Genomic DNA, 25,009 nt, shown 5'->3' on the forward strand with positions numbered 1-25,009 from the left:
ACCTTCAAATTTAAAACCAAACGTAATAAAATATTACAAGTATGTATGTTCTCTGAACATAACATACTAGTACGTTCCCTTCCCACTGGAACATAACATACTAGTACGTTAAAAAATATAATATCCGAGGCATATATGTTTTTTTTATTTTTAATTTCATTGTCTGCCCGAAGTGCCGGGTAATAGAAACTATCTTCAATTTTTTTTTACAAAAATAGTTGTATACTAGTATTAATTAAACTGAATTTAAGATGAGGTTGTATAATGATGATTAGAAATATTATTTGGAATATTACCAATATCTTATATTATTATTTGACCAATGGTTTCCCAAAAAAAAAAAAGTTACACGTTAATCTAATTAATTGGGCTGAAAGCTTCTCGACAATGTCTTTTCCACTTCATGTACAATTTGAGTTTCTTCTTTTAATTTGGGTTATGAAGTGCATTATATTAATTAGTCTCTCTGAATGATCTGCTTTCTGAAACTGATTGCAAACATTTAATTCAGCTGTCAGTCAAAATGATTAGTCTTTTTTTTTTTTTTCTAAATTCTTTTTATGTGCAAATTGCTTTGCTAGAAGAGCACGGGCACGAAATTCTCTTTTTTCTTGGAAACTATGGACTTTCGGATTGGTTTCCCATGCAAATAAACCTTTTTTTTTTATAAGCTTCAATGGATGATTGGTTACTTTTGGCGAAATAAAAGAATAATGAAGTTGACATACAGTTGTCCAAAATTTCTAAATTAATAGAGATTTAGCATATCTTGATGAATCAATGATACAGTTACTATACATGTGACTGAAATTTGATTCAAACTTAATAAAATTAAATGATTTCCCCGTGATCCGTGGCACCTTCATTTTTATGTCAAACTATAAAATACAAACAAGTATGTATTCTGAAATCTTAAAAAACCTTCCCTTCTCATGGGAAACATAATAATTTTGATCGACTTTGACACTCTCCTACATATACTGTATGTTCTTTTTTCTTTATAAACGATACTCCCTCCGTTTCATAATATATAATGTTTAGAAAATTGTTTTTGTTTCATAATATAAGATGTTTACAACTTTCTATGCAACTTTTTGATTAATTTTATATTTTATATTATGCAGTCTTGTTTATAATTAATTAAACTTTGTAAAAGTAATTATTCCTTAATATGCGTGTTTTAACTAAAACATCCTATATTTTGAAACGGATGGAGTACTTTGTTGAGCTTTCTAAGCACAAGTCAACTCCCCTATTAGTATGATATTGTCCGCTTTGAGTCCAAGTGGCAAAGTCCGCACGGATTTCTTATTGGGCTCCTTCCCAAAATGCCCCATACTAATTAGAGTTGGTCTTGGCTTATATATTAGAAATGTCGGACATTGTTTGTATCCCAACAAACCTCTTCTCAAACTATGTACCATGATACTTTGGCCTCCCCTTCAGCGAAACCAGGTACCTAGGCTCTGGTAACCCTTTTTTATTCCTGAAGTATTCTTCCAATTTTCGACCTAGGCTTTGATACCAATTGTTGGGCTTTCCAAGCCCAAGCCAACTCTTCTATTAGTATGATATTGTCCGCTTTGGGCCTAAGTGGCAAAACCCGCATGGATTTCTTATTGTACTCCTTCCCAAAAGGCCTCATAGTAATTGGAGTTAGTATTGGCTTATATATTAGAAACTTATTTTCTAATCTTCAGATGTGGGACATTGTTTGTATCCCAACATCAGGGCCGGTGTAAATATCCCAAAAAAATTTATAGTCCCAGTCCAATTTTAGAAAAATGTGCTTTATTTACATATATTTTTTTAAAAAATTTTTTGTTTGGGCCTTAAAATACACTAATTTTTATGCTAATTTTAAGTGGTCGCTGCAAATGCACACCTTGCACCTCCCTATGGCCTGCCCTGCCCAACAAACTTCATTCATTGACCTTCATTTTTTATGTATATGTGTGTGTGTTCTCACATGCAATACGTATTCTCACCTCACATTTTTGGCATCATACATCATAGACATAAACATAATGTATTTACTCATTCGGTCATATAAATATATACACGATTCACCAGTTCTTTTACGTCTGAACTTTCATTAGTACTAATTTTGATCGTAAATGGTATAGTCTTGATAAAACCAATCATTAATGCATCGAGGAGGATGCGTGTTACATGTGGCATTAACACTGAAAATTATTAATGTATATGTGACAAGTTGAAACCAAATTTACCATTTTATATATACAGGAAGATACTGAAGCACTGATTAAAGGGGAAAAAATATGTATTCTAATGACTTGGTGCAACTGAAAAGTCTTTAAGATTAAATGCTAATTTTACTGAAAAATCAAAACGTGAGTTGTAAATGCCACAACCGTGCATGTTAACATCCATGAAAGAGGTTCGAACTCAACGTAGTCTAGAGATGACATTTTGAGGAGGCCATCAAGTAACAACTATCGTCGCATATAAAAAAAATTCTGATAATTAGTTACATGTTAGAATGGATTCAAACTTGAGGTTGATATGATCTGATCCGAACATTAGAGTAAAGTCTACGGATCGAAATCTAGATAGTTACGCTAGCAAGTTGGCATCTAGATTTAAATATCTTGAAAATTTTAGAGTAATTTTATGCGCACAACTACGACAAAGATAAATAAAGTGTGTCCATATTTCGGGTGGTAGTTGAAGACTTGAAGAGGCCTTCATGCCATCATCAATTCAATCAATTGACACTTTTCAACTTTCCATAAATGATAACAGTTTATTATAAATTTTGCATGATATTTTTTTTTGGTCTATATGATACGATTATACGAACAAATTTGGTTGTACATATGACCGGGTCCAGTAGGGTTGACTTAATATCCGAAATGCAATATTCGATATGATATGTTTTAAAATTTAGGATATCTAGAGATGAGAGATCTCTTATAGCTTATAAACTTTGTATTGATCTGCAAACAAAAAAATAATCTATAAAAAATCGAATGATTTGGTATAAAAACTTTTAAAATTCTTGATCACTATACTTGCTTCCGGAGACTAAACCTATTATCTAGCCAAAATAATTAAGATACTAGGTACGGACCTGCACTTACTATAAAGTTATGTTTACTATAAAGTTTGTAATATATTATATACACATAGAGTTACATTTATAGATATAATTATTTGTTAAATCATTTACCGTTCAAATTTATATTAGTTTGGTTTCATCCAGTTTGTGATTTTTAAAATAATAAAGGTTTCAAAATAAAATTAAGATTCACAAAACAACATACCCGAATCTAACGTTTACCGAATTAATGATTCATCAAAATTGTATAAAACTTGTAAATTATGAAACGGATAAAAACCATCAAAAAGATTAAAACTTTTCGAAATGAATGACTTTAAATTCTTAAGCGGATCAAAACCCGACCCAGTAGCCATACTCCATAAAGGGTATAATATTTTTTTAACTATAAAAACTCGTCCCTTGAAATCTTTAAGAAATAATATTAAAATATATAAAATTATTTTTTAATATGTTAATTTTGAAATTAAGGAATCTTTAATCTAAGTTAGTCTTATATATCAAAAAATTTCTATATTGAAAACTGAAAATTAGGATTTGCATAAGTTTAAATATTTTATAGTTTAAAATAAATTTAAGATGCCGTCAAATTGTTTTTAAAAGATTTTCCAATTCTATTATTCAAAATTAATTTCAAGTTTTTTTTGGTCAAAAAATTCTAAACAATAAGAAATTATATTATTTCTATTTTTGAAAATATGATTTATATATATATTTTTTACATCTCATGTTATAATTTTTTATTATATTATAATACATAGGTTTCAAAAATAATTTCGAAAACATGTAGGAGATAATATTTTTTAATATTTGAATAATATTTACCAATTTTAGAATTCATAGAAACAAAATATTGTGTATATAAATAAATTAAATAGCAATGGCAATTTTATATAATATTATAAAATATTAAGGGCAAGTAATTTTATGCTTCTCTTTTAATATATAGGAGATTTTAGTTAGTTCATATCCAATAACCCAAAACAGGGTTTTGGGCGTTAAGTTCTTTAACGTTATATTACTCGAAATCTTAGACAAAACGCGAACTTATGACGATCAAATTAACCGTATGACGTTAAAACAAAACAAATGATTTTCCTTTTCATTAACTTATACAAATATACTTTTGTGGATAAGAATATAGTATGGGAAATGCATGCAAATAATTAAGGGAATATGTTTAAACATTACTTAAAATGGTAATATTGAAATCGTCAAAGAGAGTCTAATCTCTCTCTCCCACGCGATCCCCAATAAATAGGAGACAATCGCCACGAAACTTATCATTCTCACAAGTCATAACAAGTCCTTTTAAGTTTAACCCTTTTTCTTCTTCTTTGTTTCTGATCATAAAACCGAATTCATTTATGGGGGATATCTCGGGAAACGGCTATGGCAACGCCAGAGAAGAAGCAGTAGTGGTGAATCTCAAGGGAGAAGACGAACATCAACAACAACAAACAGAAGCTATTCATATTAACCCAAACCCCTTGAAGAAACAAAACTCTCTCCTCTCAGTCTCTGTCCCTTTCTTACAAAAGGTTTTCTCACTTCTGTAACTCTCCATCTCCAAAAGTTCCCTCTTACAAGTTAGACTTGAAAACACTCCATCTAAAGCTAATTTACTGGATTTTCTCTTACGCTATGTTTTCAGTTGATGGCGGAGTTTGTGGGAACCTACTTTTTGGTATTCACCGGTTGTGCATCAGTGGCTGTAAACATACAACACGACAATGCCTTGACTCTTCCAGGGATCGCCATCGTTTGGGGACTCACCGTCATGGTCCTCATTTACTCTCTTGGTCACATCTCCGGTGCTCATTTCAATCCGGCCATTACTATCGCATTCGCTTCTTGCCGCCGTTTTCCTCTTAAACAGGTCATATACATAACACAATTACATATATAGCCGCCGATATTGTTCGATCAAGATTTGTATCTTATGTGTGATTTTTAGTTTTGTAAACAAACTAAAGAACATTAGTGTTTTGTGTTTGATAGGTCTAATTTAGCTAACGTTTGCTTGTATTGCACGAGACTTTAGGCTATTTAAAGAAGTAGCATTTTTAATGCGACATTAACTATAAAATAGATGAGTGAAGATAGTTTGAGTGACGATAAATAAGATGAGCATTTTGTTTTAGTTAGTTTCAAAATTAAACTTTTGAAAAGTGTTTCATGCAAGTATAATTCCGCAAATAGTATTCCCCACACGTATAAAGTCAAAAGTTTGTTAAATAAACGTCACAATCTTCTAATACATTGGGCCCCTTAATTAGTTAATGTGAAATTGTAAATTAATGTATTTTTGTACTTTTCTTTGATGTTTTTAGGTTCCGGCTTATGTCATATCGCAAGTGATGGGAGCAACGCTGGCGGCTGCGACTTTACGGCTGTTGTTGGGACTTGATCACGACGTTTGTAGCGGAAAACACGATGTGTTTATTGGATCATCACCGGTGGGATCGGATCTGCAAGCGTCTGTGATGGAGTTTATCGTCACTTTCTATCTAATGTTCATCACTTCTGGCGTTGCTACCGATAATAGAGCGGTTAGTATTTTCCATTTTTTTTTTAAAAGATGGCTAACTATATTATTATTATATACTCAATTACATGAAATATATGTATTACATGGTCATATGCATGAATTATATGATGTTATGTGTTCAACACCATAGACATATAATCTGATACACTGATTGATTAATTCCGGTGAAGACCGGCGTTGACTCCGGCGTTGACCAAAAAAATTCTAAAATTAAAAATTAAAAATAAGAAATTATTATATTAAATCATTTATGGTTTTTATTAATTAAAAAATATTCTATTCAATATCTAATTAATTTCTTAAATATATCTTAAATATAAACTAGAGAACCCAAACCTTAAAAAAATATCTAAAAATGAATTTAACATATTGTAATTGTGTTAAAAAGGGTAAAAATGAAAATGTTCATATGTTAAAAGTAAATATTGTGAAATTTTTTTGTTGTTGTTTATATGTTAATTCAATATCTAAAGATATTTTTAAATATATCCTAAATGTAATATAGAGAACCCAAACCTTAAAAAAAATTCTAAAAATTAATTTAACATATTGTAATTATGTAAAAGAGAGTAAAAATGAAAATGTTCATATGTTAAAAGTAAATATTGTTAACTTTTTGTTGTTTATATGTTATTTTGAGTATGTAAATTTTAAAGTAAAGAGTGTATAATTTTTTATATAACATTTACCATGTAAAATTTAGAGTAAAGAGTCATATACTCAATATTTTGCATATTATTTTCTAATGAAAGTAGTTGAATTTGATAATTTTGTAGTAATTAAATAATCTGATTATGGGAGATTTATATATATATATCTTGAAAATAATTATAAATTGTTTTTATATCTTGAAAATCATTATAAATGATTTTATATCTTGAAGATTATTATAAATGATTTTTTTTATCTTGAAAATAATTATAAATAATTTTTATTTAACTATTTACTTTAGCTTGAAAAATAAAAAGTAATTAATTATCAGATTGAATATATTAGAGATATATAAAAAAATATTTGGATATTGAATAGAAAATTTCTTTTAACCATGAAAATCCATAAATAATTTACTATAATATATATATTTTTTTAATTTAGAATTTTTTTTTAATGTTGGTCAATGCCGGAGTTAACGTTGGTCTTCGCTGGAGTCAACGTTGGTCTTCGCCGGAGTCAACATCGGTCTTCGCCGGAGTCAATTGACTGATGTACTGAATTATATGTCGATGATGTTGACCGCATAACGTTATATAGTTCATGCATGTGGCCATGTAATACATATACTTTATGTAGTTGAATATACAATAGTATACTTGGCAGCATGTGTGACCATGTATTCACTAATAGTTTGTGTAGCTAACCATCTTTTTTCCTTTTCTAATGTTGAAATGAAATTATACATAGTCAAACTTGATGGCTTGTATACCACACTCACCCGTCAAATTTAATTCAGTTTATATATAGTTAATGTAAACGTCAGTACGTCACAATAAAAGGAATCACAAACTCTAAATAAATGATCATAAATAAATAAATATATATACATATATATATATATCAAGGAAGGTAAATATTTTAAGTTTCTAAACAAAAATATTAGTATATTTTTCTTTGGTCTATAAATTTATGAGAAAATTAACGTTGGGACCAAATGCTGCAATATTCAGATCGGAGAGCTTGCTGGATTAGCAATAGGAGCAACGATTCTACTTAATGTTCTAATTGCTGCGTAAGTTAATTATCAGTTTATCACTCACCAATTCTATTTATTATTAGTGTGCATATACTTTTCTATTTTCACTAAAAAATTTCCAAAATGATATGAATAAATTTATATTTATCATTTTTATCAGACCGATATCGAGTGCATCGATGAATCCAGCAAGAAGTTTTGGACCTGCAATGGTGCACGGTTGCTACAAAGGAATTTGGATCTACATAGTCTCACCAATACTTGGTGCGGTTTCTGGTGCGTGGGTTTATAACACGGTTAGATACACCGATAAACCATTGAGAGAAATAACCAAAAGCGGTTCGTTTTTAAAGACCGTGCGAAGCGGTACCTCTTAGTTAAGGAGAACAGAAAAAAGATGGCTACGTTAAAGAAGTGATGGGAATATTTTGGTATTTACAAGTGTTTTCAAAATGAATTGTAACAACTTTGACCATACCATACGTATATGATTCGATATATATGATGTATTAATTGCTACGTTTTCTCTCTTTTACTTAATGCGAAAGATCTATCTTCATATTTATGTGGAACTGTATCGTATATATTAGGAGTATTAAAAAATAATAAAATTCAATTGTGGAAAGAAAAGGGTTTAGCTTAAGCAAAATTGTTGGAAATTGTCAAAGGAAGCACAAAATCTGGAGTCGCAATCATTGCCAAGCGAGCAATACTTTTGTGTAGTGTCCACAACTTACAAACCGGGCACATGTTGCTTTGTTCGGAAATATCCAAATTAACATCATCCACCAACATCACCCCTCTCTAGTCTTTAATGAGTGGCACACACCCCCAAATCATCCACACATTATAATTAACTTCCTCATGCAACGTCAGTCCACTCTTATAAGACCAAAATACGCACACAAACCAAACGGAAAGCTGAAGAAAAAAAGGTTAACAATGGCGTCAATTATGATAAGGTTTGCGGACCTTGAGTTTGCATGTCCGGCAAGCAACGAATATGGTAAGGAGCCAAGGCAAGAATGCGATATCGAAATTCGACGAAGACCACTACGGCTCAACAAAAGAAGAAATGATAATAACTAAAAAAAGAAGAACAAGAAACGTAAGAGTAAGATAAGAGCTGTCAAACATCAAACTCATGTACAATAATCACATTCCATTTGGTTTGTCTGAAGGAGAACAGGAGTGACTGACTCATTCGATTCTCAAACGAGCACCGTGACACAGTACTGTCATACTGACACCTAGATGCCAGCATGAAATATTCCTATGTCGCTTAAACAGGAGAATGAAGTACACGTTTATATGTTCTGACAAGGCCTTTTGGAAACCCGGTACGTTTTGGCATAACCTGCTAGCTAAACGTCATTCCATGTTTCAAGTACGTCTGTGTACTCTCTATCAACTAAGATGTGTTATCTGTAGAAAATTAGAATCAAAACATGGACCCTGCATCTGAGTTCTTCTTTCCTTTTTATATTAGACAACCTTTAAAGCCTTTCCTGAGAATGGTCTCATCTAAGTTTCTTCCAATAAACACAAGTTTGTTTATCCGCTTCTCTTCGGGTTCCCATGATTTGCCTGGGCATCCGTCTAACGTCGAATGGACTCCCTGCAATGGATTCCATTGTCAACTCCAATGGATTTAAATAAACTATACAAGAGATTAATCGTATAAGTAACGGTTGAACTAGTATTTTCGAGACCTGGAAAATATAACGTTGATCAGAGCTCTCGATGGAGAGAACACCTTTCATTCTGTATAAATCATCGCCTTTTTCTTCGATCAATCTTTCTAACCAATCGTCAACCTATACAAGTTCATATAAACAGAATGTGTTAAGGTCAATCGAGATGGCATGATGTACTCAAGAATCAGCTAAAGTAAAGATGGAGGAAAGTAGCTTTTTACCTCATCAAGATCAAGAATTCCTTCGGAAACTATGCTAACACTTGTGACAGCAGAGTCATGAACAAGATCATGTCGATGTTCTTTGTGCTTTCCTGTATTAGTATTAGTTTATCACCCGTCTTAATGAAAAAAGTGAAATCCGAAAATGCTCGTGGACTGATCTATACCATGACTGAATTGATGGTGATGATGATCATGATCCTCTGCACAACTCAAGCCATCTGCATTGACTTCTGAATCAATTCTGAAAAGTTATGCTATTTCAGGACACCAACAGAGAGAAGGAAAGATAACTTAAACTTGGACAAAAGACATAGCAGAGGTTACCTCAAGATCATAACCTCCAATCCCTAAGACAAAATCCATATCAACATCTCCAAATTTGGTGTGTTTGATGGGTGCCATAGAGTTGATTTTCTATTGATTTTAAAACCAATTAAAGAAGAAGTGTCAATGAAAAATATATCTTCATTCTATTGGCAAAAGTGAGGTCACGAGCTAAATAAGTGTCTTACCTTGATTCTTTTAGTTAAGTGCTCCAACTCAGGCTCGGATACCAAATCAATCTGCCATAAAAATATGGGAAAGTACTTAAAGACCGACAAGTTTATTCCTCATAAATAATCGTGGATGTCATATTGGTGGTTCACATGAAATGTATCAAGTGACAGCTCAAATGGATTATGATAGAGAAATGCATAACAGAACTGGACTCTTAAAAAGAAGATATAACAAACAAACCTTATTCAAAACTATACGATCAGCATAAGCAATTTGTTCAACTGCCTCATTGACAACAAATCTCGGGTTCACTTCATTCAAATGCCGCATGGCGTGTTTAGAATCAACAAGTGTAACAACGCCATCTAACTTTCTATATCTAGGAAGCAATTCATCACTGCAGAACGTTTCAATGACAGGACCAGGTTTCGCAAGCCCTGAGTAAGTAAGTATCACAAAAGAAAACACAATCTCACTAACAAACAGACCAACAAAAACTAACAAAGCTCAGCTTCGCATAACACAAACAAACAAACAGATACCTGTAGTTTCGATGACAATATGGTCAAATCTGTCTCGTTTATACTTAACCAACTCAAGAAGCATTTTGACTAAATCACCACGAACAGTACAGCATAAGCAACCATTGTTGACCATGATAATATCATCAGAGGAAGAAGAGTGGCTCGCAACCAGAGATCCATCGATATCAACCTCCCCAAACTGTTTATATATTCACAAATCTGAAATGCTAAACCAATCTGACTGCAACATTAAGCTAAGATACTGTACTTTGACTTTGTGTTACCTCATTTTCTATGACTGCTATACGCTTCCCATGATTTGAAGTCAAAATATGATTTAACAGAGTTGTCTGCAGATACCAAACAAATATCTCAGACATCGCAGCGAGAGGATATAAGTTTCGCGAATCGTACACAAGTTCAATAAGCACGAATTCGATCCCGTACCTTTCCAGAACCGAGGAATCCGGTGATAACTGTGGCGGGAATGCGAGTGTCTTGGTTAAGAGAAGCTGCGACATCTTGTCCATGAACACCTGAGCTCGGCACTGAGGAAACGCTTTGATTGTGAAACCGATTCTAAGGAAGTGAAGCTATTGAGGAAACCAAAGAGGCGAGGAGAGAGCAAAGACAGAGAGGAAGATACTGTTCCAGGTCGCGAAATGAGGAATTTGGTAGCCATTTGACGACAATCCCTAAATCCCTAAAACCCTTTAAAAAAAAATAGCAGAGAGAGGGTTTTGAAATTTTATTGATTATATATTAAGAACCCGGACCCGGACCCAAAACATCGGTTTGTAATACTTGCTATAGGTGGAATATTGAACCGGAAAAATCGATTTCATCCAATCCTATGCGAACCAAATCAAAAAGTTCTTATCCAAGACCAAACTAAATTAACTGAAAACTATATTAAATTAATTTTTGTAGAATATTCGAAAAATTTGAATCAAACAAAAATCTCGATCGCAGTCCCTAACATAAGAAAAAAATGAAGAACATCATTGATTCTTTTGTTGAGGTCATGTAACAAAGCCTAAACTTGTCCAATATCCCATCCTTTTAATGAGGAATGGTTTCTTGAAGCTGAGGGTAAGTTGAATGAGAAAAGTTTTGGGGAAGTTTTATCAGATGCTCATCGCCGGCTAGATCACGGAAAGCCATACCAAGAGAATAACCTAAAGCACGAGAAACCGAGACCGCCACTGCATTCCCAATCTGACAGTACCTGTAAGTAGTATTGAAAAGCAGTGAATGAATGCGTTTGCTTTGTAATCTGAAACTATTGTCCCCTGTTTTTTAGGGTTTTTGTCCAAAAGTACATGAAGCAAGTACCTTTGTTTCATGGTTCCACAGAACTGGAAGTAATCAGGGAAACCTTGAAGCCGTGCTGATTCTCTTATGGTAAGCATTCGATCTTGCTCGGGATGCAATAAAGCCTGCAAATAGCAACCCTCTTAGTGAACGTTTAAGAATGTAAAAGATGGATCTATGTTAAAAACATGGAATGGCTTTGAGGGTACCTGATTGTGGCAGCTTGGGACTGTTAGAACGGTTGGGACTGTTTCGTCCCACCAAAGACGGGCAAACGGTCTGTGAATTTAGAAATCCAGAGAGAGACTTAAAAACATGAAAGTTTCAACAAATAGTTTCAGGTGGAGGAGTCTAAGAGTATATACCTTTTGGATTTCCCTTGCTGAAAAGTAAAGACGTATTCTGGTACCTAAGGAAGGAGGGCCACACAAGGGAGCTGATTCAGTACACATATTCATTTTTGAAATTTTGAGAACTGTTGAATCAGCAAACTTGACAAGTTGAATGACATTAGCTTGAGAATTTCAGGACCAATAGTCTGTAATTTCAATGATAACTCATGTAATATGGGTAAGGCTCAGTTCATATAAGAGGATTCTTTACCAAAGACTTCCCTGATGGCAGAATAACCGGTTCCATTGATGGATCACGACAGACTGTATTGTTTCTGACAATTAACCCTGGAAGATCCCTGAAATTAGCTCCCTGCAGACACTTCTCCCTACATTAGAATCTTTCGGCTCGAGGATTGGGATTGTTTATTAGTAAGGTAGAAACGCGTACCTTCCTCTTTGGGATTTGGCAAACTCGGGCATAATCATCTTCATTTACATGGAACGGCCTGTGATCATGCAGTAGCATTGTCCTTTTGTAACAATTATCAGTTGCAGAGCCTGTCAAATCTGACAATGCAAAACACGTGAGTAACGTAATGTAATCTGCAAGTGAGTGGTCATGGCCTATTAAAACAATGTTGTGAAAGAGACTGTAACTACAGATGGTCCAACTTACCATTTTTGGTTGATCTGATGTATCTCTGAAAATCTGTTTGTGGCAGACTTTCATAAGGCATTTTTTCCCGGTCTTCGTCATTTGACACCTAGAGATGTGAACAGAAAAGAATTTATATATATATATATATATAGCCCTCAATTGTAGATGGATCTAGTGGATATGAAACATACATGAGGAAGATCTGATATCGCATCTTTTAGAACAAGAGCTTTTTCAAGTATTCTGGGTTGACCTTCATCATAAGCAACTACATTCCGCTGAAAACATGAAGACCAAGATGGGTTAAGTTGTAAGAACGACAGGCTTAAGGAAAGGAATATGAAGTAAGTACCAGTTAACAATATTTATTACCTCGAACTCCAGTGGAAACCCATATCTGACAATAACATCATGGGTTGGAAGCGGAAACGGAGGTAGGTTCTGAAATCAAATACCAAATAATGTAAGTATGATATAGTCAGCTTGAAGAAGTTAACAGGCCTATAAATTCACCTTGTTAGGAACAGCTCCCCACATGAAAACTCTGGATCGAAATTGGGAAAGACCATAGCAACCAGCTGTCATGATACCCAACCTTGCTTGGTATCTCAAGTTCACAAGACGGCTCAAAGCGTATCGCCCAAGAGAACCTTGGTCCAAACGCAGAATATCAACAACGTTTTCCATCAACACATATGAGGGTTTCAGATACTCCACAATGTCCATGAAAACTATAATTTGCTGATTCCTTTCATCATTCAACGGAGAATCAACATTCCTGTAGCGGTTATAGCCACTAATTCCTTGGCATGGAGGGCCCCCACATATCACACCAACACCACCCTGTTTACAATCATTTACAAGATTTCTGATTTTTCAGTGCAAATAGATGTTGATGGTACAATCATACAAATTTCAAAGATCAAAGATATAATTCAGAAGCAAGTTCTTACAGGAAGTGGCAAGATCTTGGACTTAAATCCACTAGTTACAAACTCCCAAATGGCATCTTGACAATTGCTAAAATTTCAAAACAATATTAGTTAGATTCAGATAACAACAGAACCCTTTTTGACATTGTTTTAGAGCATATACCTCAATTCCTCAGCTAGTTCCCATGTATCTTCGTTGCTGCTGTATCCTTTCCAGTGCACCTAATGAAAGTTTCATGGGTATAATTCATCTTCACAAAACTGAAACGTCATAAGCTAGCAAAGAATTGCAGAATATCCGTCTTGGAAGTTCTAAAAGGTGAAAAGAACATTTTTAAACCCCTAAGAAGTAAGGTTTGATCAACAACATAAGTGCAACATAGGGCATACCTTAAACCTCAGGCCAATTTTTCCTGTCTTGTTAGGATCACCATAGCATATATCAACCAGCTTTTCCACTTCGTACTCGTCAGAGTCTGAATCATCGTCAGTAGATGAGCTACTTTCACTGGTTTTTTTTGTTGAATTTACGGATCTTAATGTATCAGTTCTCTTATCATTATTATTAAACACATAGCGCTTGCATAATCTATCCCACTCCTTCAAGAGTAGGAGGAAGTCTCCAGCAGCATCATTTCTAACCTGCAAACAACGACTGCATCATCAGATTTGGTATAAGTCTCCAAAATGATCTAGCAATTGTCTCCGAAAGTATTCTGACCTTTGTATTTGGATGGTTCAATTTCAAGCTCTCACAGGCAGCCATATTCTGGTCAACAGCCCATTTCTGGAAGAGCAAAAAAATAAGGAATCCAGATATTAAATGAAACAGAGTGCAAAAATAGCTTTCCAGCCTAAGTTAAAAGAGAAAAAGATTAATTACTTAAAGCAAGTACCGTCACGACATTAACACCAGATATTTTGGCTCCAAGACTTAACCCAGTTGACATTCCACCACAACCACTGTAAAGATCAAGCACGGGAAGCTTTCCGCTAAAAAAATTATTTTTCAAAATAGATTCAGTGGATTTTGTAGGTACCCCATCGGCGCAACACTCATGCTTGTTTTCGGACGATTTAGCTGAGACCAGAGAGAAAAAAAAAAGATAGGAATGTTCAAGCTTCTGTGCCTTCTTATATAAAGATAGGAATGTAGAACTGGTAAAAAAATGTGGCATGTGTTTTGCATAAAGAAATAAAGAGAAACAGCTATAACCGTTTCCATTCGACAACTCATAAGCTGATATGTACACAATAGACAAGCACTTACGATTTCTCAAGGTTCGAAATGTTGAATACTCCACGCAATACTCCATATCAAAATAGTAGTCAGATTTTATAAAATTGGGCTTCAATCCTGCCTGCAAAGTCATGAAAAAAATTCAAATGCAGATTGTAACAAACTGATCAAATCTGTTAAAACTGTAAGCGTAAAAAGAAAAACAAAAAAGAGAGAGAGAGAGAGAGAGAGAGAGAGAGTGAGCTTGACTCAGCATACCCTAGGTGAAACTTGTAAAACAGTAACTCTAGAAACAAGACAATCTACTGGATTGTCATTCATTACGGTAGAATAGAAGAGACGCCTTTTGTCATGATTAGTAGCCTGCTGTTTCATTACCTACAAACATTAGACAAATGAGAAACTAGTTGTTGGAACGCAAAGAATTAAACAACCAAGAGAGAAAAACTTGTATACACACTGTATCTGTTGCTCTGTAAAACCACTGAACTCGAAAGTAGCTTTCTCCATCTGTTGTCTTAAAAAACTCTACTATCTTGCCAATATAGTTCTCTTCTTCTTCACCCTGTACCATATTGGAGATTGACATGTAATTAGCTATGTAATTTATTTTCACAAAGACATAACATCCTAGAAAATTCAAGGCTCTTGAATGAAAAAGTGGTTTGATCCAATGAAATAGTGAAAACTGAAAAGCACCCCACGGTACTGAGGTAAAGAATACCGTATTCATAATAAAGCACGTTTTACCTTTATACAGGCAAAGTCTCCAAGGCTAAAGGTGTGCCCGTCGACTTTTGCTTGCGAATAATGGCATTCCACATTTGCAACAATCTTGTTTTCGTCATTTCTTCAAAAGAATCGCTCAGGATAATGAATGTATAGTAATAGAACGAAGATATATGAAGGAAGAGAATATTATAGAAAAAAACAGTGAGTTGATAAAACATCCAGTACTTACTTTGATTGTTGGCCTGTATTTTTAGATTTGCGTTCCTGAAAATCAATAAAATTTATAATCAGAAATGAAACGGATATTTAGGGAGTGAAAAGAAAGATATAAGGTCCTTGTTATGATGGATTACAAACATATACTATCTTATGGGAATGAAAAAGACACAGATTTTTTATGTACACACACCATTAGACTATGCAATCTCTATCGCTGAAATTTAACTTTGCAACTTCCGGAAACAATATTTTAAGCTAAAGCAGTCAAGTGCAAAGCAATTAATCAACTACCTTGAGATCATATCTCCAGCGCCATCTTTCTTGAGCTTCCTCGCAAGAAATTGGCTCTCCAATGAAAAAACAGATACTGCGTTTGTCATGGTCTTGGACAGCAGTCCGGGTTACCCGTTCACCCTTTCTCTTGGTTGATTTTGTTGGATTATTCAGATCCAATGAAATGATTTCCTCATTTCCCCCAGAGGAGAGGGTAGATCTACTTGTCAAAATATCCCCATTTGAACTTCTCATATACAAATATTCAACAGAAGACTGTTCATTGCTGTCAGAGAGATAGATCATAGTCGAATTTACATGCATCTCCCTAGTTATTCCCTTATCAGCAGCACCACAAGCACTAGTTTTACCCTGAAGTAACGCCACTGTTTCTTGCTCCACTAAACCGGTCGTCATAGTTAATCCATTACTAGTACCATTTTTGCTAATTTTCAAAGACCTAGTGTGAATATCATCCGCATTTAGGTCAGAAGATCTGGGTTTTCCTAACGTTCTGTCCCTACAACCATTTACATTTGTCTTGCTGCAACCCGAAGGAGAAACTAATAGCTCATGCTTGGATGAAACAACGCCATCACCTTCACATTTCTTTATAGCCTCACAACAGTTATCATTCTCACTAATTTGCACCAGCTTCTCAGTTCCTCTCACCTGTTCCGCAGCACATAATGCGAGGCCAAAATCTTTTATTGTATTCACAGTTTCTGTGTGGCCATTTTCTACAACTCCAGATGGCCTTGAACATCTTTTGACTGAGCTCCCAGATGCCAGAGACTTCCCTTTTTCCCTAGACTTGCCTAGAATTTCTTCTCCCACTTTCTCCTTTCCCTTCATGAATCTTGGAGATCTCCTCATTCGTTTGTTGCAGCCGAGACTCTGGTTAGAACTCTTGATGCATGAAGATGATGCATCACTGCCAACTTTCCTCTTGGCTGGATCTCTCAATCTTGATCTACCTTCAGCAACATTGTTCTTATATTGACACTCGGAAATGATTTCCAACTCCAGGCTCTTGCCAATTCGAGCTATGCCTCTGCATCAATTTCACAAGATAACAATATCTAAGAACTAAAATCATCATTTCAAGGATAATTTCCCAAGCAAAGTTGATTTAGAGATTACTGATGTTCATCTGAAGATAACCAATTCAAAACTAATTCATATATAACAAATGCTCTGAAGCTATCACTTACTTGAATGTTAATCCCTCAGAATCTGAGCTTTCCTTCTGCATCAATCCATAAAAAGAACGATGATTTTAGTTCTTCTTTCGTATCAGTCAAATGAAATGAAAACGAAGATTAAACTCTCTACTCTCCAACTAAGCTGCATTGCAATTGCGCGACTATAAACAAGAAACAAACAAAAACTGGCGACTAACCTTCTCAAGAGCACGATTACTATTTCCGATCACCGGAATCGAGCATACATTGTTGAAATTTCCACTCGTCGCCGTAAATCTCGGCGACCTCCGAAGCTGACAGCCGTTCGTCAGCATAAGCAGCCGCTGCGGCTTACCACGGGAAGACTTCCGCTGCGAAACCCAACCTTCTCCTTCTCCATTCTCTTTCGGCGAGTCACAATTAAGCTTCGAGGATCCTCTCAAACTCATCTCTCCGAACTTCGTGGCTTCTTCTCTACTAGACGACTGAGCAGCTCCTTCTTCGGAATTGGGTACCCAGAGGACGAGAGCGAGGCACTCCGGTTCGGATCTAGAAGAAGAATTGAGATCCAATTGAGCTTGAGCTTCTTCTGACTCACATTTCGCCGGCGATAACATCGGAGAAGATGAATGAAGAAGAAACGGATCCAAAATTAGCCAATGAGGATGAAACTGAAAAGGGGGAAGATATCATCAAGTGAGTGTGTGTGTGACTGGCTGACTCTTTCTACCTTTTTGACTTCTTTTTGCTTTTTTTACTGAAACCAACTGTCACGTGCCACGCATGATCTTCTTTATAATATTATAGTTTTAAAATATTTTTTTAGTGATATTTTTAGGAAAAAGAGCATCCCTACTATAACTATATAATTTTAATAAATTTGTTACAAATATGTCATAGATTAATTTTTATATTATTTGTATAGTCTGGATTTATTGTCATTACCAAAAAAAACTGAATTTATTGTTTCCAAAAATCTTAAAAAAAATATTCTAAAAAATTATTTGATATCATCTAACTTACTATATTAATTTTCTTTATATAATTATTCATCAAATAAAATCATTTGATATCTAACCTAACATATTAATTTTTTAATTATCATTATATTTCACCTCTCATTTTTATATATGAATCTATTTTGTTAAACAAATAAATTATCATATTATTTTATTATAATTAAAAATAGTTTTATTTCCGGATATACCATAAGTTGAATTTTTAAAAACAAATATAAATGATTCAATCTATAAAATATTGGATCTTTTCAACTTCATGATTTTATTGTGTGGTGAATATTGTAGAAGAGTATGAAAAATAATGACTTATAAGATGCTAATATAAAATAGACAATTGAGATCAATCTTTTAAAACATAAAAAATAATGTAAGATATACATATCATACCAACTCTAAAATTAAAATTTAGAATTAAGCTTTTAGAATGATATCTGAATTGAATTTTTTAACACATACAACAACAATAACAAAAAAAAAGCACAATTTTTTTTTTTTTGAGATATAGTGGAAGAGGATGAGAGAATGAAAGAATGAGAGACTAAGATAATAAGATAATTAGTATTTATAGGAAGAGAAGTGATGAAAATTTACATATACAAAAATGGGAGTTACAATACTAATTTATTATTTATTTTAGTACAATTAAGTGGAGAAATATATTCAATGCATAATTTATATGATTTCAGTCAAATGTGAGTTAAATGTCAAGATTACATGTTTTTTAAGTTTGTGGTTTTTTCACACGTAAAAGTAAGGCTTCACTCTCTCCTTAATGGTCCACTTGACAATGCAATTAAGAAAATTATTTATTTCAAATCACAAATAAAAAACATTAATCATGACACTTAACTCACATTTTAATATAAAACTGAAATTATATAAATTATGAATTAACTATATTTCTCCACTTAATTGTATTAAACCACATAATATGTAACTCCCATTGTTGTTGTTGTTTAAAAAATCAAATCAAATATCATTGTAAAAGCTTAATTCTAAATTATATTTTTGGAGTTTTAAAAGGTTAAAAAATCAAATCAAATATCATTCTAAAAACAATGTATAAATATATATATATATATATATTGTTTTTAATATTTTAAAAGGTTTATTTCCATTGTCTATTTAGATTATCATAAATAATCAATTTTTAATATATTCATCTCCACAAGATCATGAGGTTGAAAAGATTCATGTCTAATTCTTTATTCTCTTCTTTTTTTTTATTTTTTTTTTGAACACAATTCTCTATTCTCTTCTAGCACTCAAATTTAAATGGAGTAAAATATAAAAAAAAAAATATAATTATCAAAATATACCATCTAATTAAATCCACTAAAGATGATATTATTAGTATGAAATATAGCACTAGAATTTAAACTGATGAGAGAAATTAAAAAAAAAAAACCAAAAAGATAGAAGTTTTCCTTGAGATTTTAAAAAAAATTTAAATTGAAGTTCATATGATGTTATAAATAAACTAATTTAGTTTGTCACTTACAAAATAATATAAATTTTGAATGTTTTTGTATGAGTTTATATCAACAAAAAACCAAATCATGTGTAAGTTAAAAATTGCATTGGATCACTTGGTATTCTTTTTATAAAAAACAAAACAAATTAAAAATTTATTTCTAACTAACTCACGTGTAGTTAATTCTAATTAACTCACATAAAGAGATAACAAATCATTTTTATTAATTTTATATAGTAGAAGAAGTTTTTATTATTATTTGGTTAGATCATCCCACTAGGTCCTAGACGTATATGTATAATATATACTGATATATATATACAAACAAGGTTTTATTATTTGGCTCTTGGGCTTTCAATCTAAAAGTTTTAGTGGGTATGTTTACTTTAATGGGTTTGTAAAATATTGGCCTGATACAATAGGTTTTGTCCGATTGCCTTATGTATAAGTAGCACTATTGTGAAAGAAAAAAAATTAGTGAACCTAGTTTTGGTCTGAATTCCAGATCTGTCTCTCGTCTCCTCCGCCTGTGTGAAAGCAGCCGCCGACACCGTGAGAAAGAAATCGATTTTCTGAGGAAGAAAGATTTAATACGACCATTGCCTGAGGAGAATATCCAGCTTCATTCATTGACAAAGTCCCAAATCAATTCAATTGAATTCAATAAAATCATTGAACTCAGGCTGAGAAGGGTACTATAGTTTTTTTCTTTCAATTGAACGTTAGAAAGAGAAAGTGTTGAAATTTTCCTCTAATCAATTGGAGGACGATACAGATGTTGAGGAAAAAACATCGTCCGTGTGTGGAATTGCTACCCCACGATGTGGTAGAGAGACTTCCCAGCCAGGTTCTCCTTGTATCAGGTCTGTATCCAAGGAGTGGAAATCGACAATCGATTCTCGACAATTCAAGGAACGACAGCAATCACGAGGTGTCGATGTCCTTTTCATGTGTGTCAATGGAGAAAATACTCTGAAACTATTAGATTATCAATCATTTAAGTTCGGGTCATCAATAGCTTGGACGGTAAGTTTCCCATATTTGGGCCCCTTGTTCTGCTATGGCAGTTGCGACGGTATGCTATGCCTCTACAGTATCCACAATCCAAGTTACGTGGTGAGTCCCGCAACTGGATGGTATCAGAGTTTTCCTCTTAGCAGCTATCAACAGCTCCACATCCCTTTGTTCGATAGAAAAAAGGTCAACTTCACAAGTGCTAAGCTTGGACTCGGTAGAGACATAAGTAACCGGCACGTACAAGCCGGTTTGGTTATATAATTCATCCATATTTGGCCTAGACAATGCTGCTACCACGTGTGAGCTTTTCGATTTTACCACCAATGCTTGGAGGTACGTTGTCCCTGCTTCTCCTTATGAGGTCAACGCTTATCATAAACCGGTGTATATAGATGGGTCACTTTATTGGTTCACCAACTGTGAAGAAGAACCCAAGGTACTATGTTTCGATCTTCACACCGAAACTTTCCAAGTCATCTGTAAAACTCCCTTTACCCATCCATGTGACCCTCGTCAGCTCACCATGTGCATCCTCAATAATCACTTGTGCGTATCTGAGAAAAAATGGCCCACTCAAGTCATATGGTCCTTCTATTCTTCAGGCAAAACTTGAAACCAAATTTGCTCCATAGATCTCACCCAAACTTTTTCTTGGTTTGGGGTACCCATGTTCGCCCTCTCACCGATAGCAATTATGGACACCGGTAAGTTATTGCTTCAAGGTCGTGATACCTCCCACGCACTGGTGATACATGACCTCCATACCAAATCCTACGAGCTTCTCTTTACACCTACCAGACCTGTAGGTTCTGTATATCATGTTGAGAGTTTATTCTCTGCTTTGTCGAACTAACCTCTCACCAATGGAAATTATGGACAGCGGTAAGTTATTGCTTCAAGGTCGTGATACCTCGCATGCACTAGTGATAATCTTCATACCAAATCCTACGATTTTCTTTTTCTCTCTTTCTTTTTTTTTTTGGTACGGTTGTAAGCATAAACGATGATTTGATAATTAGTGTCATGAATGGTTTGCAGTTTTCAATTGGTTTTGGGTTTTTAGTTTCTGGGATTTGGTGTTCGATTTTTGCAGTTTTTATACGTGGATATAGCCAACCAGTCACGTTCAATTATGCCTATAAAATATATGAAGACAATCCATACTGCCTTGCTCGGTTTTTGCGATCTTTTGTTTCTGTCACTATTTTTGTAAAACACTTACCCTCCCACTTGGATTTCCAACCCAGAGATTTATTTTTAAATTATTTTTTGGTTGACAAAAAAACAAACTATATATATATAGTTTATATCTTTGATCTTATGCGCGGAATGTTAATAGTTTTATAAATTAATAATTTAATGATACAATTTTTTTCAAATTAAATAATTTAATAAATATAAGCGTTCTTTCAAATAATATAAATTAGTATATCAATCCCATTTATGAATTGTAGTTTAAATAACAAAATATTGTATCTTAAATAATATATTGAAAAATACCCTAAAATGTCATTAAATTAGTTTTTCTTTCTAATATACCACACATTCCTTATTTTTCCTTTAATACCATTAGTTACTAATTAGAAAGACAATTCAATTCTTATAGCATAAACACATTGAACGAAGCTCTTAGGTTTATCGATCATTTCATCTCCGTCGTTGGAGAACGACATTGTTTTCATCGAGATCTGGCAGCTCCGTCTAGCTACGACGTCGTCCCCGTCTTCCTCTAGCATCGTCATCTCCGTCTTCCTTTGACAGTGTCATTCTCTAGCATCGTCTTCATCTATCTTCCTCTGACATCACGATTGCTTTGTTAATTGAATCGATTCAATCTCAATTCTAATCGTATCTCAACAGAAATGTTATTTGCTTTTTATATTTTTTTTTCTTCTCTCTCTTGAAGCTAGCGAATCATTGGGTTTGAAATTGGGAGATTATGAAACCATAACTCCTCAATCAGAGAGGAATTAGGCGATTTTTCATGATTCGATGGGTATTGGATTCACAAAGGTTGGTGTATTCATATCGATTTAGGTGAATCAAATTGTTTGATCCGATTTGAGATTACCTATTTAATCGTATTTGTCTTGATTTTTATGTGTCTATGTGGAGCTACAGAGACAAATTTACTCATAAGAAACATTATAAGCATCTCTTTTGCCAAAAAATGGAAGCTTGTTCTTGTTGGACTTGTATTTTATGTTCTACCTCATCCTCCAATTTATGACTTTTAATGTTGTTTTAAGTTCATTCTAGCTCTGAATTTTCATGATTCGTGCTTTATATTTAGCAGCTTGACATGGATAATTTACAGAATTGTAGGTGGATCTGGTGGAGAAGTGCACATGATGGGAAGAAGCTAAGCATTACATCCAATGATGAGAAGAATGATTGATGTTGATGGTACCTTTAAGAAGCTAAGCATTACGAGATTTCTTGCATAAGTCTCTTGCCATAAGAGCAAAATTCAAGGGAACGTTGTTGGTAGATACAACAGACGAAGATGATCACTTATATACACGATAACCATAAGTTCTCAGGTTTAAAAAACAAAGTTAGGAAGACTTTCCTAAATATCAAGAACATCTTCCTAAATATTATGTAATCCTTCATAATTTGAAGTTTTTAATCTCGTAATCTATATTTTGCCTTAATGTATCATATATTTCTCCATTTTAATCAGTGGTAATGATTTGATTTTATGTTTTTCTAAACATTATAATGTCCTTCCTAAATTTGTGCTCAAAGTTGTTTGTGATATTGTGGAAGCTGATATAACTCAGCTGGTTATTCAGTTTCAAGATAAACTTGGTAATTTTGGTGCACATGGAATTGTTTAAGCTTTATAAAGTCATCCTGAATTTCAAGATAACTCATGATGTTAACCAAGGTCATCCTGAATTTCAAGATAATTGCTTAAGTTTTATATTAAAGTTGTCAACCAATACCAATAATATGCTTTGACTTACTGGTTACTTTCACACTCATAATTGAAATAATGTCATGAGTCTTTTCGGTGCGTGTAATCCTACTCATTTTTTAGGATGACCATCCTGAATTTCACAAAACCCTTCCTAAATACTGTTAAGTCTTTCCCGAATTCAGGATACTAACCGAATAATAGACTTTGTCTTACTGGTCACTCTCACACTCATAAATGAATTGATGTCACGGGTTCGAGTCTTCTGTGTGCGTGTAATCCTACACCAATTTTTTTTAGGATTGCCATCATGAATTTCACAAAATCCTTCATAAATACTATTCAATCTCTCCTGAACTCAGAATACATTTCTATATATATATTTAGAAGTTGTTAACCAATATTCAAATTATATGCTTTGGCTTACTCGTTATTCTCAAACTCTTAAATGAAATGATGGCACGGGTTCGAGTATTCTAGGTGTGTGTAATCCCACCCCTTTTGTTTTTTTACCATCCTGAATTTCACAACACCCTTCCTAAATACTATTAAGTCTTTCCCGAATCTGTAGAAAACTACCAAATTATTTCACAAAACACACCTCTTTCCAAGTATTTTCAACATTTAAATCTTAATGTGAAAACATATACCATATGATATTCCAATAATTCATTGTAACTGATTAAATCTACCATCTTAAAACAAAGAATCAACCTCTAACAGGCCCTACAAAAAAATTCTTCATCCTCTCATATTCTGCGACCAAGAGGATGTTTTGCACTACTTTGATGCACTCTTAATTTGGAAATTGGTTTATCTTCATATCTGATCTAGGCTCCTCTCCTATATTGAAATTAAGCTCAAGGAGTCTTAAATATGTAGGGAAAGAATCACCCATAACCTACGATAAAAAAAAAACATAGATCATGTCAGGAAAGTCATCCTAAATTATATAGACCCTTTCCTGAATTATATAGACCATTTCTTAAATTAATGGGAAATGTTAGAAATGGAAATTGTTGGACTTTGTGGTATTTTTGACCCAAAAACTTAAAATCATGGTATCCATGACAATTCTCGGAATATATTTTAAAGAAAACCAAATAAATTTAACTTAATAAAAAAACCAACTATCAGATTTAAATGTTTTGGTAAACTGTCTTGTAAATTACCTTACGCGTTGTCTTTTTAGCTAGGCTTCCCTTAATGGTAATTGATGAGAATTTTCAAATTATCCATCAAGTCCACTAAAAAAAATGCAACATATAGTTGCTCATGTGAAAACACCGGTCTCGGTAAGAATATAGTGTTTGCTCTTGACTCTTGTTTATGGCATTGTAAAGGCAAGATTCGTTGGAAACTGTTGTCGTCTCATTCTAAAATGGACTAAATTTTAGTCTGAGGCGGGATAAGAAATATTCTC

The 25,009-nt window shown here is 33.6% G+C and overlaps 2 protein-coding genes, 1 long non-coding RNA gene and 2 pseudogenes across 7 annotated transcripts; 3 read left to right on the forward strand and 2 right to left on the reverse strand.

The window, feature by feature from the left end:
- The first annotated feature begins 4,348 nt into the window (after nucleotides 1–4,348).
- Nucleotides 4,349–7,886, forward strand: LOC104718415 (aquaporin NIP1-1-like). Its single transcript, XM_010436168.3, has 5 exons — nucleotides 4,349–4,623; nucleotides 4,737–4,961; nucleotides 5,416–5,634; nucleotides 7,298–7,359; nucleotides 7,484–7,886. The coding sequence occupies exons 1-5, from the start codon at nucleotides 4,450–4,452 to the stop codon at nucleotides 7,698–7,700; spliced, it is 897 nt and encodes a 298-aa protein (XP_010434470.1). The 5' UTR covers nucleotides 4,349–4,449; the 3' UTR covers nucleotides 7,701–7,886.
- Nucleotides 7,887–8,446: 560 nt separating this feature from the next.
- Nucleotides 8,447–11,032, reverse strand: LOC104720247 (uncharacterized; annotated as a pseudogene). The gene is made up of 10 exons (XR_015569058.1): nucleotides 10,714–11,032; nucleotides 10,551–10,616; nucleotides 10,285–10,465; nucleotides 9,983–10,179; nucleotides 9,757–9,807; nucleotides 9,569–9,658; nucleotides 9,409–9,487; nucleotides 9,242–9,333; nucleotides 9,036–9,140; nucleotides 8,447–8,941 (listed from the first exon to the last, which is right to left on the reverse strand). The product of XR_015569058.1 is annotated as an uncharacterized LOC104720247 (transcript).
- Nucleotides 11,033–11,158: 126 nt separating this feature from the next.
- On the reverse strand, nucleotides 11,159–17,922 carry LOC104718418 (DNA (cytosine-5)-methyltransferase CMT2). Of its 4 annotated transcripts, XM_019231344.2 has the most exons (23): nucleotides 17,372–17,922; nucleotides 17,184–17,218; nucleotides 15,988–17,023; nucleotides 15,707–15,741; nucleotides 15,496–15,595; nucleotides 15,206–15,310; nucleotides 15,004–15,123; nucleotides 14,776–14,866; nucleotides 14,402–14,586; nucleotides 14,227–14,292; nucleotides 13,896–14,147; nucleotides 13,669–13,727; nucleotides 13,527–13,593; nucleotides 13,087–13,416; nucleotides 12,946–13,014; nucleotides 12,765–12,851; nucleotides 12,592–12,679; nucleotides 12,364–12,482; nucleotides 12,184–12,285; nucleotides 11,946–11,989; nucleotides 11,790–11,859; nucleotides 11,602–11,705; nucleotides 11,159–11,494 (listed from the first exon to the last, which is right to left on the reverse strand). In XM_019231344.2, exons 1-23 carry the CDS (start codon nucleotides 17,768–17,770, stop codon nucleotides 11,329–11,331), a joined length of 3,729 nt encoding a protein of 1,242 aa, XP_019086889.1. In that variant the 5' UTR covers nucleotides 17,771–17,922; the 3' UTR covers nucleotides 11,159–11,328. The 4 variants fall into 4 exon arrangements, 1 of the variants encoding a protein (XP_019086889.1); XR_015569055.1 differs by lacking the exons at nucleotides 11,159–11,494; nucleotides 11,602–11,705; nucleotides 11,790–11,859 and having other exon boundaries at nucleotides 11,954–11,989; nucleotides 14,389–14,586; XR_015569056.1 differs by lacking the exons at nucleotides 11,159–11,494; nucleotides 11,602–11,705; nucleotides 11,790–11,859; nucleotides 11,946–11,989 and having other exon boundaries at nucleotides 12,180–12,285; nucleotides 14,402–14,468; nucleotides 14,546–14,586.
- Nucleotides 17,923–20,307: 2,385 nt separating this feature from the next.
- LOC147935952 (F-box protein At1g11270 pseudogene) lies at nucleotides 20,308–21,427 on the forward strand (annotated as a pseudogene).
- Nucleotides 21,428–21,665: 238 nt separating this feature from the next.
- On the forward strand, nucleotides 21,666–23,337 carry LOC147935953 (uncharacterized). The gene is made up of 2 exons (XR_015569060.1): nucleotides 21,666–22,676; nucleotides 22,981–23,337. It is a non-coding gene; the product is annotated as an uncharacterized LOC147935953 (long non-coding RNA).
- The last annotated feature ends 1,672 nt before the right edge of the window (nucleotides 23,338–25,009 follow it).

This window comes from Camelina sativa, chromosome 10 (genome assembly GCF_030686135.1).
Source record: "Camelina sativa cultivar CO46 ecotype springtype chromosome 10, ASM3068613v1".
NCBI lineage: Eukaryota > Viridiplantae > Streptophyta > Magnoliopsida > Brassicales > Brassicaceae > Camelina > Camelina sativa.

What these genes read in the sequence shown, in the direction of transcription:
- LOC104718415 (XM_010436168.3), top strand. Translation starts at nt 4,450, where the DNA reads ATGGGGGATATCTCGGGAAACGGCTATGGCAACGCCAGAGAAGAAGCA. An exon ending in CTGTCCCTTTCTTACAAAAG is followed by an intron (nt 4,624 to 4,736) that starts GTTTTCTCACTT and finishes CTATGTTTTCAG; the next exon opens with TTGATGGCGGAGTTTGTGGG. An exon ending in CTTAATGTTCTAATTGCTGC is followed by an intron (nt 7,360 to 7,483) that starts GTAAGTTAATTA and finishes CATTTTTATCAG; the next exon opens with ACCGATATCGAGTGCATCGA.
- LOC104718418 (XM_019231344.2), bottom strand. Translation starts at nt 17,770, where the DNA reads ATGTTATCGCCGGCGAAATGTGAGTCAGAAGAAGCTCAAGCTCAATTG. An exon ending in CATCAGATCAACCAAAAATG is followed by an intron (nt 12,483 to 12,591) that starts GTAAGTTGGACC and finishes TTGCATTGTCAG; the next exon opens with ATTTGACAGGCTCTGCAACT. An exon ending in CAGCAAGGGAAATCCAAAAG is followed by an intron (nt 11,860 to 11,945) that starts GTATATACTCTT and finishes CTAAATTCACAG; the next exon opens with ACCGTTTGCCCGTCTTTGGT.